Source organism: Phymastichus coffea, unplaced genomic scaffold, assembly GCF_024137745.1.
Source record: "Phymastichus coffea isolate CEN01 unplaced genomic scaffold, Cenicafe_Pcof_1.1 PCOF00084, whole genome shotgun sequence".
NCBI classification, from domain to species: Eukaryota; Metazoa; Arthropoda; class Insecta; order Hymenoptera; family Eulophidae; genus Phymastichus; species Phymastichus coffea.
The window spans coordinates 32,909-51,576 of NW_026706895.1; the positions used below are offsets into that span (position 1 = coordinate 32,909).

The window sequence follows — 18,668 nt, forward strand, 5'->3', positions numbered from 1 at the left end:
TTTCCTTGTCAAGCGACCTGCTAACCAGTACGCACGCGCTATTTTCACTCTTGGTTTCGCGACTTGCAACGATAATGGTTTAACTTGACATTAATTGCTACGTAGTCGGCTGTGAAATTATGTCGCTATTGGAATAGAAAGGTAAACGTAATTTTAGAAAAAATCGTTTCGCACGAGGACAGTTTAGTTGAACATTCCTGATTAAGAATTCATTATTTTTAGTTATAAATTTTATGAAAAATTAACAATGCTGTCTGAAATTACGTAACTAATTTAAAAGAAAAGATACGGTATTTATTATTTTTAATTATTTTAAAGCAGTTTTTTATTACTCAACTGTGTTGATTTAATTTTTTATAAAAAAATAATATAATCACAGGTCATAATAATGGTCAAAATTTAATAAAGTTTTATAAATAAATTATATCTTGCCGAGAGTAATATAGCAATGTATTATACATTTTTAATTGAAAATAATTTTTTCAATTCGTTTAATTATGTCACGGCATTGATATATATATAAAGATAGAATCAATTATTTGTCGTAATAACAGTTAAAAATTGTTATTAAGTGTCCATCATTCCTTGGATTTTATCATAACTAAATTCTTCTTTAAAAAAATCATTACATACTTCTCGCCTTAAGTAAATCGATGATCCGATGTAACAAATATCAACTTTTTACATGGCTTTACATTCTCCATGCGATATAAAATATATCCTCTGTCGTCGACGTACAATTCTTTCATTAATTTAAGAATAAATTGTCTCAACTTACTGCATTAATTGTCAATATTTTTATTGACTTCTTCGTCAGAATTTGCTTGACAGCCAGATTTAATCGATTGTTCTTTACTTTGATTTATTAAAGGATTTTTATTTTCAATAACTGGATATTTCACAATACTTGTATTAGCCGGAAATACATATCTTGCAAGTAATTACTGAAAGTAAACTCCGTAGTGTCCGTATAATTATAGTGTTGATTTTTTAATCAACCGAATGAAAAGTGGCATTTATATTTAAAGTTTATTGTGTGTTCGTCTTACATTTTCTTAGACTGTTTTTCTTTATTTCATGGTTAGACATCTGAGTTGAACAAAAAAAATATTTATATTAATTGAATAAATTTAATATTCTTCTTACAAATATTAGAGATAGAAATTTCAAATATTTATTAATATTACTACCTTTTAATAATTTTTTATTCTTTATGCCCACCTATATGTACTTAATCTTATGTTTTGCATTTATTGCCATTTTTGCAGAGATCTTTTGACGCAGACTATTTTTACCAACTGAAACATCGTTGTATTCTTTAATTGATTTTTGAATATAGTCGTATCATACTTGTTTAAAGCATACTTTTCCTTTGTGAACTTCACCAATGTTTCATTTTCTTGTGCCACAATAATATTTAAGTTATATTGAAAAATATCAGATGTTCTTAAATATCAATATAATTTAATAAATGTTTTCAAGATCGATAGAAATAATGTGACTAAAAGTAAATTGTCAAAACTAAAGCATTAAAATATCAGTTTTAGATGTTCTCACATTGAACAATACTCAATAACTGATTCAAAATAGTAAAAATAAGACAATTCTAATCAATTTTGACGATAAGTGTGATATGATAGATATTATTTAGAAGATAAAAATCAAAAGAGTTATGATGAAAATAACGTTATAGTAATCGTTTAAATCATGAAACTGATTAAAAAAAGTAGAAATACGTTTTATCTTATATAATTTTATTTTATACTCAACTTAATATAAATTAAATTGCAACATATCGTATCTGATCGTAAAAAATTTACAAAATATATATGGATATTTAAAGATACTATAATATAGAACTCATAATGCATTTTAACGAACTTTTGAAAAAGAATACTTATGTAAACTTGTACATGGGCAATCGTCAATTAGTTCAGATTTTTGTGTGTCGCTATATTTTTTGTGCTAATACGATATTCTTGCTTGTTTATTATCCAAGAACTAGATTAACACATTGTTTGCAACACATAAACACAAAAAAAATAATATAGTATACATTTTGAAGACAAAAATATATATGAAACATAAATTAAATAGAAAATTTTGCAGAAAACGATGCGTAACTTTCTTATTTTTTCTGCAGAATTTGGTTAGAATATGTTTAGAAATATGTGCTCTTAACAGGGAAAAAATTATAAGGCACGAAAGTGGCATGACTACTTTTTTGCATTTTTAATGTCTATTACTATTATGCGGCATTGCTATTGGTGAGTAAACAAAATCATTATAAAACCACATAGATAATGTTCCAAAAGCAACAAATCTATACATGGGTTATTCTTGGCTATTTCGATTGACTTATAACCCTTAGGTTACGGATTAATTTTTAATTTCGCACAATTGTTGTACACATGAAAGTGCGAAATAGCCAAGAATAACCCAACCCACATGGCGAAATTATGTGCTCCCATAATTAGGGAGTAAACATGGAATGTATACTTAAGCTGGAAAAACGTGCACATTAGCAAAAACGCATATTTTTTTATTAGCACATCATTTGTCTTTAAAAATTTTGACTAAATACATTTGTGCTCCATTTTTACAACACTATTAAGCTAAAAATCACTCCCCCATTTTTTACATCACTATTTAAAAATTTACAGAGTGAAAAAAGAAAATGAAAATTCAAAAAAATATGTTTATATTTATTACACGTGCAATTTCAGTTAAAATACATTTTGAACGAATAAATCGATAAAGTCTTGCATTAATAACTTGCCGAACGCACATACGATGAAATCGATGTACAGTCGAGACAAATTTTTTATTTAACAAATACTTCTTTATTTTCAATATATTTTATTTTACAAAATATTATTTTGTTAAATATTTAACAAAATTTTATTTAACAAAATATTTCTTTACTTTCAAAATTGATGATTGGACTTAATTTATTAGAATTATGGTTTTATTATTCAATTATTGTTAAATGGAAAATAAAGTCGCAGCTAATTTTTCAAATTTTCCCCGACACTTTTTATCATTGTGTAACATACAGAATAAGAAAAAGTTTGTTCGGAAGTGCTAGATTAAAAAGAAAATTTTCGATTTGCGGTGTCTACAAAGTACACAGTTTAGTGGATTTCGTCTATAACCTTCACGTACAATAAATATTTTTTTGTAATTTGATTTTATTTGTTTTTTTTATTTATTTATTATTGATAACATGGTTTCATAACTTATTCTCCGAAAATAAGTTGGAAATCATTAAAAAAAGTTAATAACGTTTAGTGTGTTGCTTTCAAATGTTGCACTACGTTGGATTTTATATATTCTAACAGCCAAAGGAATGTATATTAAAAATTTAGACATGTTTTATTTATAATAAAATCCGAAGTTTGTGAAAATTGCCCATACGTAAAATATTTTTATTTATTTTAACTTATACATTAGTCATTTATAATTATTATGTATCAATAAATGGTAATTTTCATACTAATGTATAGCATGATTGGCACTGCGAATCCTTTTCTTAAGCTCATCCAGTTTACTGTACAGGTGAATATTTCTCTTTCTACGAACACTCATAATTTTATCAGATTTTTTAAGTGAAATATGATTTTTGTTTTCTTCTTCGAGAAAGTTATTAAAATTGTTATTTTTGTTAGGAATTCTTACTGTCGTCTCAACCGAATCAATATCTACTTTGACAAGTCTCGTCTCACCGTTGTTGACAACTTTCTCTACAGTGAAACCTTCTTCTTCAAGATCTTTTGCAACTTCGTCCAGACTTACAGGTGAATTTTCATCTTCATCGTCAACAACCAATAGGAATAATGCCAAAGGTACTAAAATAAAGAAAAACAATAATTAGTATAACATTTTTTAATGAAAATTAACAATTGTATTAATTAAGATTATTTAAAAAAATTAATAATTTAATTTCTAAATTGTCGATGTGAAAATAAAAAGTAAGAAGCATTCATATTTTTTTATTTATATATATCTCCGTATAATTATATAAATATATAAATACATTAAATATTCGTTTCCAAATGACTATAACCTAATTATTAATAATATATCGATAGCTGATAATTAAACATGCTTTTTTCCTGCACGAACATACAATTTAAGCTAGTAATTAAAGATAATTACGGCCTGTTGAATGCAACGACAACGTAAAAAATAATAAAAAAAGTTACCTGCAACCTCATCAGGGACTTCATCGATAAAATCATTCTGCAACACGTCATTCGAGTCCTCGGCAGTTTTATTCTTCACTGCAATAAGATTGATTATAAATAACATAGCTGGTACTTTTTTTTCATTTATGTCTTCGGGTAACGGGGGTGGCACCAAATCAGTAGCTAGTGTTGGTCCACTGTCTATTTCTGAAGTCATCAGTTCGGTTATGGATAATGGTCCATATTCATCTACAGGTGGCAGCAAATCAGTTGCAATTGTTGGTTCGTTGCCAATTTTCGGAGGCAGCAGATCTATTAACATTTATTGGTATTTAGAGGTGATAGAATTAAATGTATCGGAAAACTATATTAATTAAAAAATACAAACTAGTCGATGTGATTGAAACTAATTTATGTATGGAACTTTGTAAAATATTTTATTTACAATACACACAATTGCAATAATTGAAATAGTACTCTTTTTGTTATACGTATACACGGAATTGTAGAATGGTAATGTTACTGATAAGAAGTGCATCTATTCTAGAGCTTTGCAATTGAAATGCGTGTAAAAATGCAAATAAGTAGGAATTTAAACAAAATTGTTATTTAGAAATTTCACTGAATTTCAGATTTATTGCAAAATCAGATAACAAATCAAAACTGCTCTATGTTATCTAAGGCAATCGTTTAACTTTAAATGATAAATTATTTTGATCATTGACGTTGTGCGTTCGATAGTAATTGACATGCAAAACACGTTAACGCAGGCTCCCTCGTCAGAATTCATTACTGATACTAATTTACTACGTAATATGGTTAAGTCAGAATCTTCGGGATTATTTTTAATAAAATGAAAGTTTTTTCACGATTACAAAGCATTAATATACGTTATAATTACTTTGAAAATATTTTATTTTTTGCTATAATAATTTTAAAATTATTCAAATCCGCTTAAAACATTATTACAAATTATTATATTAAAAATTCATTCGTATCATAATATTAGATACAAAAGCATGATATTGAAGTTGTATCAAATTTCAGTTAGTCTATTGTAATTGTACCATATTTGAACTTTTGACATTGTGGTATAAAATTATTCTAAGCTGTTCAAATTAACAGTAGTCCATAAAATTGTTATTGTAAATAATCATATTTTATTCAAAATTAATATAACTAAAAATAGTACTAGGTCATATTGTCATATGATTGACGTCTACATAAGAAAATTCAAACAAAGAGAAGATAACAAAGACGTTGGTTGACTCACCTGTAGCAGGTGCTTCAATGTCCATGGGCAGACACGTAACACTAGCGACGAAAACTGTGACGATTGTCACAACGGTGGACCACGACATGCTGCTCTCAACTAGCAAATAATTAATAAAATAAACGTGGCACTTTAGTCGTTTCGATATACCGGCAACCAACAAACTGCGAGCTCAGCAGTTCAAACTTACCGCTTTTATAGTGTACACACTCAGTACGCTAATTGCGTAATCTCTGCGATCTGCGCGCGTGTGCGATAAACTTATGTGCGGTTGGCATTGTCTAGTCAATAGTGTGTTAGTACTTTAAATTCTTTTTGTATATTTATTTATACTTTCATCAATTAATCAAAAAACATTAAATTATTAGTAGAACAAATTGAAGTTCAAAAGAGTGGAGCATTGAGTTATTTTGTAAAATTATATTCTAACATAAAGTAGATAATGGATCCATTAGATAAATAAAAGTAAATATTAAAAGTGGAAAAAGAAAAATTAATCCGGAAAGATATGATTCGTTAAAATCAAGTACTTCTGTAAATTCCATAATGTTATTTGAAAGTCGTGGCGAATTCATCACAAATTTAAAGTATTTAAATTAGTTCGCGTAATATTATTCATGAGTACATTGACGGTTATTGTTACGATTGAAATTTTCTGTAGGTAACTCATAATTCGTGAGTCATATTAATCATCTATGACTACATGCAATGTATGTACCCCCGTATCTATATTTACATAGTTTCACTTGAATGATATTTTGCTTGATTTTCAACATGTATTCGAATCAAACCTTCTTTTTACGAATATTTGTGTTTTTCTTACTCCTGAATCTTGATAAACTAATTACGAAACCGCTTAAAAAATAACAATTTTTTTTAAGATTTCATATACTTGTTTTAATTGGCTCCGAAAACTTGTCGAAAACTTTCCAAACAGCAAAACCATTTTTTTTGTAAGATCCTACGACATTTTTTCAACATATATTGAATAATTATCATATTCACTTTTAGTCACCAATTATGTTAGAAGCATTTATCACACACACACACAGACACACACACACACATGTATAAATCGAACAGAGTGAAAGAATAAAAACTAACTTATAACTAGGACAATTTATTAACTAAATTAGAGTATTATTCTTATAATATAGGAAATTTCATATATTTAAATGTTAAAATTTATTTTTCTGCGTATCAGCATAATGACGAAGTTTTATTGGATGTAAGATAAATAAAAAGGTAACACTTATAATTTAATCACTTAATGCCTTAATCACACTATCTTGTAAGATATACAAATCTGCAGCCCATTTGTTTATGACTATAATAACGTTGAATACAAGCGACATAATTGGATTGTATTCTTATTAAATTTTTTCTATGGCGGGGGAGTGGCATCGAATCAGGCAGTAATTCAACAGTTTACTATTAATTTCAGAGGTATCAGTTCGGTTATTGTTCTTTGTCCAATTTTTTCCTCTAATACCAAAATATCTCGTATTCAAAACAGTTTGTATATTTCATATATTAGAAAAACCAAATGAATGAATTTTGGAATCATTGGCTTACTGAACTACAGTGAATACTGTTACATATGCAATTATAAGTACATGAAAATAACGATAAAAACTATAACAATTTACGTTATATTAATAAGCCAAAGCATATTCGTTATATTTTCAGAGAAACGCTGAATTTATGAGTACACTCAAATTCTTTTGATATCAAGACAAACTATGAGACGGTCTATGTGAGCTTATCAGTTTTATGGTATTCTTGATTGTATCCGGGAAACCTAATAAAATAAATGTATAAAACGGTATCTATAAAAAAAAATTATTATTTATACATCATTGAAAAAATTCTAATTTATTTACATTTATGCACATAAACTACAAAATGATTTTAATTGTAAAATTTATTTCAATTCTGAATTTAAATGGATAATAAGAGCACACTTGTACGCGAATGTTTAGTTTCAATCGATGAAAAATTTTGAAAAGGGCTTTATTAATTTTTTTATCATCCAAAAATATGTATAAGCGAAAAATCACGCCAAACTAAAGCATATTTGGTTATTAAAAGTTAAGAAAAATATATTAAATAATATTTAGCAATATTTAAGAGAGATAAAACAGTAATTTTACTTCATCCTGATGTCGATTTCATAAAAAATAATTTGAAAGCAGTGACTTTTTATACTATAAAAATTTTATTTCATTACGAAGTAGAATAAAAATTTAGATGTACAACAAACACTCTTTCACGTATCACTTTGCAATACGAATAATATCAGTTTTGACATATTTACATTATAATCGTTGCATGTAAAATAATTGCATTTTTGAAATGTAATAGAAACTACTCTATCGAATTTGCACTTTAAATAATATTATTAGTTGAAAATTATAATTTACAAAAATTCTATTCTCACAATGTTTTAATAGTCAACAAATTTAAAAAAGTATCTTCGTTTTAACGTCCGTAACCGTAACCTCCAGATGACGATGAAGCGGAAGCTTGCGCAGACGCTTGTGCGTAAGCATTACCACCACCGTTTCCGTATCTACATATAAAAATGACTTAGTATTTACGTCAGAATAAACTAATTATAAATAAACGAAAACTAATGTTAACTTACCCTCCTCCACCGTTGCAGGTACTACAACCTTGTTGTGGGTAATAATTTTGTTGAGGTGGTGGTTGGTAGACTGGTTGATGGACTACTGGTTGGTATACTGGTTGAACTGGTTGGTATACTGGTTGAGCTGAAATCATATTACTGAGGTCAACTTAAACCGATATAATTTTGTACCGATACTTAGTGAGACACACAAAAGAATTGAGATAGTGAATTTCGGGTATTCCTATTTTAATAATTGTTTTAATACTAATATATGAATTTTTCTTTCATGTATTTATTTAAATTAATGTGTACGAAAAATTAAAAATAGAAGAAAATATTTTTGCGGATAACACGATTCTCTTAAAGAGATGTAAAATCTAACACAAAAGAAAGTTTCTTACCATAATAACCACCGCCGCCACCACCACCACAAGTATTGCAACCTCCACTATGTTTATTGTGAATCTTCTGTTTGAGCTCGTCGAGTTTGCAATGAAGGCAGATATGCCTCTTCCTACGTACACTTGTGAGTTTGCCAGAATCCTTGATATCGGTTTCATGTTCGATCACGTTGTTATTTCCTTGAGGGATTCGTACTGTCGATTCGAATGTGTCAAGGTCCACTTTAACAAGACCAGTCTCGCCATTTTTAACAATCTTTTCGACGGCAAAACCTTCCTTTTCGAGATCTCTGGCAACATCGTCCAAACTGACGGGGTGATTTTCATTTTCATCTTCGAGAACTAAGAGGAATAATGCCAACGGTACTGTAAAGTAAGAATATTTATTCAATTTTGCAATTTCTGATTATGATTAATTTTTAAACAATTTGATACGAATTTCATTATTGTTTTGTGCGATAGAAAGCTTATAATTAGCGATGTATCGTATTTCCTTGGACAAATAAACAGGATTAGATGTAATTAAAAATTCACACCTGCGACCTCACTTGGCACTTCCTCGATAACGTCACTGTGCAACACGTCATTTGAATCCTCGGCGGTGCTGTTCTTTACTGCAAAAACGTTGATCACAAACAACATTGCTGGAAGCTTCTTTTCATTCATTCCTTCCGGCAATGGAGATGGCATTAAATCAGTTGTCGGTCCATTATCAGTGGGCATCCACTTAGCTACTGGTCCGTTCTCCTTTTCCGCTGGCAACAAATCAGTTGCTGGTTCTCTTAGCATTTTCGGCGGTAACAAATCTAATTGGAAAAGTGATTATTTAAATGTAAAAATGAATTGAAACAAATGGTATTTTTGTTTAAATTAATTTAATTAAAAGTAAGATTTTTAGTCACATAGAACAATTCTGTCACTTAGTCACATAGAAAAAATCTGTTACACAAGTGACAGAAAAGCAACTTTCAGCAGTAGAACTACAGCCAGAGCAATGCTCATTCGAATTTGGTGATAAGTGTGCAATATTGTTAAATACATAAACTAGAATTATAACAGCTTGCTTGATTTGATAATCTTTGATTATCAATGTACAAATGGACTATACAAATATATTATTTATTTTATTACTTTTTATTTTATTAAGTTTCATTATGTCCAGACCGGCAAACAGGAATACTATTTCCTCTGCTGGATTATACAATTTGTTAATTATGTAATGTATGTATGTTTATTGGAACTACGTAATTAATGTATATATACTTTGGTAAATAAATAAATAATAAAATAGCAGAATAGCAAATTTTATTAATGATAGATCAATTCATTATTATCATATGACAAAACAATTTTTCTGATTTTCAAAATATCTAGTTACAATAGATAACAGATAAGTGAAAAACATAAAATAGTAACATTATATAAGTAATATAATAAGCATATAATTATAAATTTTAGTTTGGAAATAATCTACCAAAATAAACGATTTATATTCAATTCGATACGTAATTTAAAAAGCTTAGAATTATCAAATTTCTTTTGTTATCTGCTAGCATGATAGCATATACGTTTACAATATCCAATTTTGAAGCTTTGAATCGATGTTAAAATTATCGTTTGCACTTTCGTAAATGGAAAAATATGTTGACACGCTAACAATTAGCGTTGTCATATCTCTGTTAGAAAAATGGAATGAGCGGAGAGACGGCGTGACAGTATCTGTGTACTCTTTGTCAATAACCGAGAGTGTTCGTACAAAGACGTTAATTCACTCACCCGTGGCAGGTACATCCATCGGCAGGCACATAACACCAGCGGTGAAAAGCGCGACGGTCGTCGCAATGATAGACCACGCCATGCTGGTCTTTAATCGATAAGTTCAAGTGAAACAACAACACTCGAGTTGAAGCAACGAACGACACTATGAGCTCGTCTGTTTGCACAGAGCACTTTTATAGCAAACTACAAACTCGGTACGTTAATTGCGTAATCTCTGTGATCAGCGGATAAACAGATGTACTTTGCCAAGTGCATTGTGAGATCCTAGTTTTTTTGGGGGGTTTCCCGATAGTCATCAGTCACGTGACCTCCCTGGAAGATATATTTTAGAACACACGCTTGCTTAGAAAAATACCGGTCACTTTGGCAATTATATATTACACGGTGGAATATCCGACTTGAACTATCTGGAAAAATTGATGATTTTTTTTTATAAAATCACGCTGATGATGCGCGCGATTATTTTTTTTGCAGAATTGAAAGAGATGAGTGCTAATAAATTTTCATGAGCTTTTAAGCTGTCTGATGCATCATTGTATTCCCAACTAATTATTGGCGTTTAGTGTGAATAACGAAATAGTATATAAGTATAATTGTAGACCTTGTTTTTTATGCTATAAAATATTTGCAATATAAACCATTTCATATATCGGTTATTTATAGTTTTTACAAGCAACCGAATTAGTAAAAAAGGTATTGAGAAATCGCGTATAGATGTCTCAGCACAACTTCTTTGCTACGCAAAAGCGGAATATGCAGAAGGAGCAAAACGTACACAGTGCATTGCATTCGTTTTGTAATCATTTATTACTTAATAAAACATGTTATCAAATGTTTAATTTCCCTGAATAACAACTATGTGGCGTTGTTGATTAAATGCAACATCTTACTGTCAATCAAAATACAAAAGTACAAAATACAAAGCGCGCGCGCGTACATACGCACACATATCCTACATATATAATAATTTAAAAATTGCTTTGACCCTTTGTATCTCCTTTAGACAAGTTTATTCGTTAGGTATAAACATTATAATAAACATTATAATGACCTAATAACCCTCAGAAGGGTTATTGACGATATCATCCCTTCAAGAAGCGTAGGATAAGTCGGGGCCAAAATAGTATAAAGTCTCAAGTTATAAAGTTATTGAATCCCCTTGATGATAAAAATCATCTGTCACTTCCGGGACATTCCGTAAATAGCAGTTAATTTTTCATATACTCTCTTCTAAGTAATTAGTATCCGAGCGCAGGAGTCCAAAAAAGCACAGATTCCAGCAACGCAGAAAAAAATGACGATTGGTATCCTCGTTTCGACGAACTGCAAATATAGATCCCATATAATGTATTGTCATCTATGCGGAAGGGGGAATACAAATTTTTCTAAGTGGCGTTGTTCGTAATTCATAAATATAAAATGGGGTGAAAAAGTTGACTTAGCTTACTTTATTAAAATTAATGTTACATAAGTGTGGAATACAATATTTTTAATTTGAAATAATTTTTTCCATACTTGAATAATTATTCATTCCGTAACAAAAGAAAAGATTATGCCGACAAGAGAAAGAATTTAAGAAACGATAATGCTATGAACCATGTACACCGTTCTCAAATCGCCGGCTTCGTAAGCCCAAATTTGATCGTCGGTGGGAAAGAAGCAACATTCTTCAAAGAGTCGTTGAACCCTGTCTCCCTGATACCAAGCAGCATGCGATTTCGTTCACGAAAATGCACCAGCGAAAGTATATAATTTCACAGGTCCGGTCAAAGGCGCAACAAAATCTACCGGTCCGAGGCAGACGCGCATGTGATGCGTGCGCGAGAGAAGTAAAGAAAGAGCTCGAAGTCTGTTTCTTTCTTCTGCGTGATCTCTTGGATTCTTCGCTCATCGGGGTAATGATCGTGCCGCTTGCGCGCCAAGCTTTTTTTTGACCCTTTCTCTCTTGCTCGCTCGGGTGATGAGGCGCAAAATGAAAAAGCTGCCTAATAAAATTTAACGGTTGTATACAGAAAGGCGTGGAGTGACTCCGACTGTTTTCTTCATGGGAGGAGGAGATGCTCTGCCAATCTTATCGAGCCATTATTGCGCGTAGCATTGTTGGCTGCATGCTGCAATTGACGATATTTTCAAAGAGCGTCATAGATCGAAAACAAAAATCAATGCGGACGTACCTATTGCCTTCTTTCGATAATTCAATAATCTATCGTCGAGAAACTTGATCGATAATACGCGGGAATCCCTCTTTAACAAGAATCTCAAAATAGTTTCTCAAAAGATCTGTAGGAAAAAATTCGGAGATCACTGTTCTGGAAAAATTAAAACTGCAATTGCAGTGCTCGAACAAACGGCATTACTCATTACACTCCGTCTTCTCTCCTCTCTCTTCAACGATCTTCCTGTTGACGTTAGCGGAATCTTAATTCGGCATAGCCTTCGTCAATGGAATCGAAGGATTTGCTTGTAACGCACATTGATGATCACATCAAAGGCGCAAAGTGAGATACTTCATAGCGATTGTCGAACATAATTGGGATGAGAATTACTAAATGTAAGTAGCTTATCATGACATCATATGAAAAATAATTTCTTGGTAAATCTTTTAAAAAAATAATACGAATTTATTGATAACTTGAGAGCTTAATATTCATTCCGGGAAATGATAATATAACATAATTTTTTCAGCCAATTACACTCGATATGCAATAAATTTGATATTTTCTTTCTCATCCTTCCAAGATAATACTGGTAATAAATACCAACTACAGAATAACTACGTAATATCAACTTTGATTTCGGATCAGCGCAACATTTTGCATATACATAAAAATCTTGTGTTAAATGATAACTAGTAGTAATCATCTTAGTGTTAAAAAAAATGGAACAGTTAACATAGTGTCGTATGATCGCCCATATCAATTAATTATTCATACTATAAGTTTTCATTTTTCTTAGAAAATAAGTATAGTATTATCTTTTGCGCGATGTACACGTAACGTTATGACGATATGATGGAATGTTAATTATTATTTTCAAAGTTCAATGTATCACGTACTTAAAAAATCGAGAAGAAAAATTATTGAAACAAACATCAGTTTAATCGTACGTTCAGTTGAAATCTAGGTTACTCAAGATTTCATTTATCTGAAAAATTATTGTTGACTGCAGTGTAAGAGTGTAAGCGAATTGATGAATTGCCCGCTAATGTTCATTAGAAAATATGCCACACGTGTGTTTTTACGCGCACTTTCTAATCGTCTTTTCATATATATGATTGTACTAGCATTCCATATCAAATTTAGTATTTAGGAATTCCCCACGGTCATGACTCACTTAACAGTTTTCGCGCTGTTAGTGGCGATTAAATGATGCCTGGCGATTAGCGATGATAAAATATTCATATAACTTCGACCTTTGCGCGAGTTGTCTTTACATGTATTACGTTGATGTAAAATGGAAATGGTTTATTTTTATAGTCAGTCGTCATGTTTTCTCATTTTTCTCGATTTTCCTTTTTGAAATCTAGGCATTCATTTGAATGACGAACATTTGATGCGCAAATTGCGGATTCATAATATTTTCCTACACATTATCAATATTTTCATTTATAATCATACTATAATTTTTTTCATTTTCAGATCTCATCAGCTATTCTATGAGTTTTTATTTTTTTTAATTACAACCCTCGGTTGAAATTCGACTACGTTGAATGAATTTGATAAGACAGTTGATAGCTGTATTTTTAGTAGAATCGCAAAGGTTTTTTTGACCGTTTTTACAAGTGAATTGTTTTAATTGAGTAGAAAGTTCCGTTATGAAAAATTATAAAAATGCATAAAAATATAAATTAATCTTCCAGTTTTAAAACTGATTGACACACAATGCCAAATAATAAGACCTTCGTTGCAACCGAACAATTAATGTGTTACGGCCTTCACAATGCATTTCACGCCTTGGTCAATGCTATAAAATTCTCGCAGAATCTTAATTGTTGATAACATCTAGCCTTCAGCGAATTCTATTTTAGATTCCGCTGATGCCGACGTGAATTTTTGAACTTACGTAAGGTAACTTAGTATGTATGATCACTTTACGATTTTTTGAAAGAAGCTATATAGTGTGAGAAATCGTTGATATTACCCCAAGCAACCACAAATGCTCGCTCGTCGGTACTAAAGATTTCTGTTTATTTTTGGAGTTCACTCTAGATAATACGTTTGGTCTTGTGTCTTGGCAAAATTATAAAGATGTCGCTTTAAAGTCGAAGATTTTAATGTTAAAATTCTAAGCCATTAAAAATACTATTTAATTCAATTCAATGTTGAAATTAATATTTTAATTTAGAAATCTCTTTTCTAAAAATAACTTTTCTTTATTTGTAGATTTTCAAGACGATACATTATAATTTATTTTAAAATACATATAGTAGTAGTAGTAGTAGTAGTAGTTTATTGCTCATGTATAGCTTTCACGGCCTTTTAAAATTTTTCCATATTTACATATAATAATTATACAAGTTTTATAAAACACATAATTTTTCTGAGAAAGCGCAAATATGATTGTTTTTATGATAAAAATTAATACTTAATAATGAGAAACATACACAGATTTCAAAATTTAAAGGAGTGATTTTAAAAATATTATTATATTAATATACAATACCATCTAATTTAATAAATTAAGGCGTTTTCTAAATATATGATACAAAAATGTTCTTATTTAAAGTATGCAGGACATTTAAGAACATTTCGCTTTTCTGGGTTTCTTTTCTAGACATATCAGACGTGTTAGATCTACTTGTTTGAATACATTTTTATAGCCTTGTAGTTAAAAAATCATCTGTTCAAATTAGCTGTACACTTTCTTTCAGAACAAATCCTATTAGTTTGAGAACTTTTCTATAGCGTACAGCGTACATAAAAATTATTGGATGAATATTGACTTTAAAACTCAATAGATAATATACGTACGAAACTTCTTTTAATATATAAAAAAACTTATTTTTAATTAAGATATCCTTTTTGAAAAAAAAATGTTGGCAAATAATATAAAGTATATTATAAAGTATATTATTATATATAAAAAAAAAGTTTTTTTTATTCAATGAAGTATATTTATGATTATCGTAATCTATTATATAGTATAAGTTATATTTTGCAAATATACAAATGTTTTATTTACAGTCGTATTATTTTTATATTAAAAATACATTATTGGCTCTAAATTGTAATATAATTATTATTGCTTAAATTTAAATTAACGAATTCTCGACACAATGAACATTCACTATCATGCAATCAAAAGATAAAACGCAGAAAGTTTATCGAGGAAGTTTACAATTGATGTAAAGTCAGCTAATAATCAAAAATATCGTATACGGTATCCGTCAAATCCTCGGCCAATTCATCGAAAGGATTTACATGTTTACCCTTTTTACTACTTCTGATAAATTTTTGTGGTATCATGTGTACTTGACTACTAGGTCCAGGAAATAAAATAGAGCCAGACATAGCACTGCCGTGTGTCGAAGCACCACCTGAACTGAAACCATGTAGATTACTAGTTGAGCTGCCTCCTGTAGATGAACTGTGACTAGTTCCTTGGGAAAAACCACCCGGACGTGAATTTGTTGTAATTGAACCTGAACTCAAACTAGCTTGTAGATTATTAGGATGATAGTTCATTGATCCTGAAGCTCCTTGTGCGTGGGCATTGGCGTTTCCAGACGATTCTACATGATTGGTCGTAGAAGATGTTAGACCAAGATGACTGTAAAGTCGGAAAAAATATTAAATATTGACATAAGCGTAGTTTTTAGTATTTACGAAAAAACAAAAATTTTATTGAAGCATAGAAAAAGAGTTATTTTTTACTGAAAAATACAGTTGTATTAAATTATTATTCCTACAAATTTTTTATAAAAAATAAACGATATTTACCCACAACCCACTTCAGACATTGAGTTCCCAATGGCAATGCTGCCAGGATTAGATTGAGCTGACGATTCAGCATGTACATTCGAAACATGAAGATTTGATTGACGCGGATTCTTTATGTTCTCATAGTATGGAACCCGATTGTTATAAGTAGGCCTGTAGTAACCACCTGGTTTCGTGATTGTAACTCGTGGGCTTCGGCAACGTGGATCCCTGTACCAACCATTGTAGTATTTGCAGTAATCTGATTGATCCCAAGAGTCTCTTGTTTCGTACCAGCCGTTCGACGCTCGAGGATTGTAATGATGCATATCATCACTGACGCTTATCGTCAAGGAAGGTCGCGCGGAATTACGGTACGAGTTGTGATAGTAATCACCTAATTTTTTAAAAAAAACCATAAATGACCATTGAATCAGTTTCTGAAAATTTGTTGTCCTCGCTTACCTTTGTATCCACTCGCATAATTCGGTGGTACATCGTATCCATTTCCATAGCTTGGTACGTTATATCCATTAGAATAGCTCGGTCGTACGTTATTCCAATTAGGACGATCGGGTCTTGAATGAACAAGATTTTGCGAGGTACCCGAGGAAGCTCCGGACGAAGCTTGAGTATGAACTCCACCGACGGACGATTGGGCACTAGATACTGCTTGGCCGTTTATCACATCTCCGTGCGACGAAGCTCCAGCTTGACCAACAGCAAAAGAGTTACCTGTTGCTTGAGATTGTGGCCCGTGAAGTGGATGATTGTGATTAAAGGCACTTGAGTCTGAAGCTGATAGGCCGTTGAGACCGGCTGCTATCGATGACGATTGACTCGCCGAAAATGAGCTGCAGGTTAATATTCAAGGGTACAGAAATCTTTCATATTGATTCAAAATATTTATTTGTATTTACCCAGAACCTTGACTGGAACTCTGCGATAAACCAATACCTTCCGGACTTCCGGCAATGCTGAATGTTTGTGAATGCTCACCACCCGGGTTCAGAGAGAAACTTGCCGCAAATGGTAAAAATCTCGCTTGGACTTGACTGTCGGCTGCCACTTGGACCTTATCAGCACTAATTAGTTCTGGCGGCGTATTTCGTAATGCATTTGTTTTTGATGTTAAACGCTCGTCTGTTGCATAATGCAAATAAATTTGTTTAAATGAATTGCTTTGAGCATGCTTTAGGATTGCTTTTGAATATCAAAATTTTGTAGGAACCAGTAAATCATAAGTATCTTAGATTTTGATAAGAAAAAAGTAGATAATCAGTGTTAATCGACATTGATTGTTAAAAATTTATGAAGCGGCGTACACACACACACACTCACTATGTTATTGTAAGCACTGCAGAGTAAATTAAAAATGTTTTGCGATACTTTACTCTAATTATTCGTTCTCTTTTTCAATCAAATTTAAAAACGATAGTATTAATTGAAATATGAGAGATAGAAATTAAAATTATTTATTTTTATCAAATTATTTATAACCTTTTTTTTCTTAAAATGATTTATTAACTCCGTATTTCGATTCTTATTACTTATATCAATTATAAATAAATTTAATTTACTGCTGAAATGTAAATCTCCTACTTGTAGATGTATAATACAAATCATAATACTACGTAACATATTTCAAAATGTAATAAAATTGTGAATTTCACGCTTTTTTATGCATCATAATCAATACGATGCTGGATGTTGACCACTCATCATATTTGTTTAATAATATAAATAGAATAGTTATTATTATTACTTTGAGATAGCGTATATTCAATTTTTTTGCTATTATTATTAAAATATTGCATTCAAAAAATACTTCAAAAAAATTTAAAACATAGAATCTCATTGAATTATTCAAATGTCATGTCTCGCCGCTTATAAATTAAAATTAAAATGTCATAGCCTGACAGTCATAACATTCCTATTACCTAAGTGATAATGCAATTCGTCACTTTCACTCTCCGTAGATGTAATTATTAAACATAAACGTTTTTGTGCGATGAACTGGTAAATAAATGTAAGCACTCTGCAGTTTTTCGATTCACTTATCCGCAAAGCAGCAAAAAGAAAGATACGTCACAGCACGAAAGCACACACACATACACAATACACAGTGCGGCTACACTCACCGCTTCTAACGACGAGACAGAGAGCAAACAGCAGCAGAAGCGCGAAGCGTAGCATCATCGGCTTGTTAATCGGCGACTGACGATGTCTAGCGATTGAGATCCCTTTTTTAAAGAGTAAGATTGACCTTAGATTCTTAATTAACATGCGTGCGACGTCCTACTTCGTAACACCACTCGCCGCCGCCTCGCGCCAGGGCGGAGCTACAATTCGTCATTTTTTTCACTCGGTCTTGCTTTCCATTGATCCGTCTCATAAGTCGTTAACACAATCACAGTTTCCCTCCCATTACTCCCATTCAACTCCGATACGCGTGCCATAACCATTAGAAAAAATTAA

The 18,668-nt window shown here is 30.9% G+C and overlaps 3 protein-coding genes across 4 annotated transcripts; all 3 read right to left on the reverse strand.

Annotated features, from left to right (window-relative positions):
- Nucleotides 1–1,766: 1,766 nt before the first annotated feature.
- Nucleotides 1,767–5,637, reverse strand: LOC131668871 (uncharacterized). The gene is made up of 3 exons (XM_058943341.1): nucleotides 5,461–5,637; nucleotides 4,206–4,499; nucleotides 1,767–3,848 (listed from the first exon to the last, which is right to left on the reverse strand). Exons 1-3 carry the CDS (start codon nucleotides 5,546–5,548, stop codon nucleotides 3,496–3,498), a joined length of 735 nt encoding a protein of 244 aa, XP_058799324.1. The 5' UTR covers nucleotides 5,549–5,637; the 3' UTR covers nucleotides 1,767–3,495.
- A 2,235-nt stretch (nucleotides 5,638–7,872) lies between these two features.
- On the reverse strand, nucleotides 7,873–10,428 carry LOC131668870 (uncharacterized). The gene is made up of 5 exons (XM_058943340.1): nucleotides 10,270–10,428; nucleotides 9,030–9,299; nucleotides 8,494–8,859; nucleotides 8,108–8,234; nucleotides 7,873–8,032 (listed from the first exon to the last, which is right to left on the reverse strand). Exons 1-5 carry the CDS (start codon nucleotides 10,349–10,351, stop codon nucleotides 7,942–7,944), a joined length of 936 nt encoding a protein of 311 aa, XP_058799323.1. The 5' UTR covers nucleotides 10,352–10,428; the 3' UTR covers nucleotides 7,873–7,941.
- Nucleotides 10,429–15,434: 5,006 nt separating this feature from the next.
- Nucleotides 15,435–18,393, reverse strand: LOC131668845 (hornerin-like). 2 transcript variants are annotated; one of them, XM_058943308.1, is made up of 6 exons: nucleotides 18,332–18,393; nucleotides 17,111–17,333; nucleotides 16,656–17,044; nucleotides 16,485–16,587; nucleotides 16,212–16,421; nucleotides 15,435–16,041 (listed from the first exon to the last, which is right to left on the reverse strand). In XM_058943308.1, exons 1-6 carry the CDS (start codon nucleotides 18,387–18,389, stop codon nucleotides 15,627–15,629), a joined length of 1,398 nt encoding a protein of 465 aa, XP_058799291.1. In that variant the 5' UTR covers nucleotides 18,390–18,393; the 3' UTR covers nucleotides 15,435–15,626. The 2 variants fall into 2 exon arrangements, with proteins under 2 accessions (XP_058799291.1, XP_058799290.1); XM_058943307.1 differs by having other exon boundaries at nucleotides 16,212–16,587.
- Nucleotides 18,394–18,668: the final 275 nt, after the last annotated feature.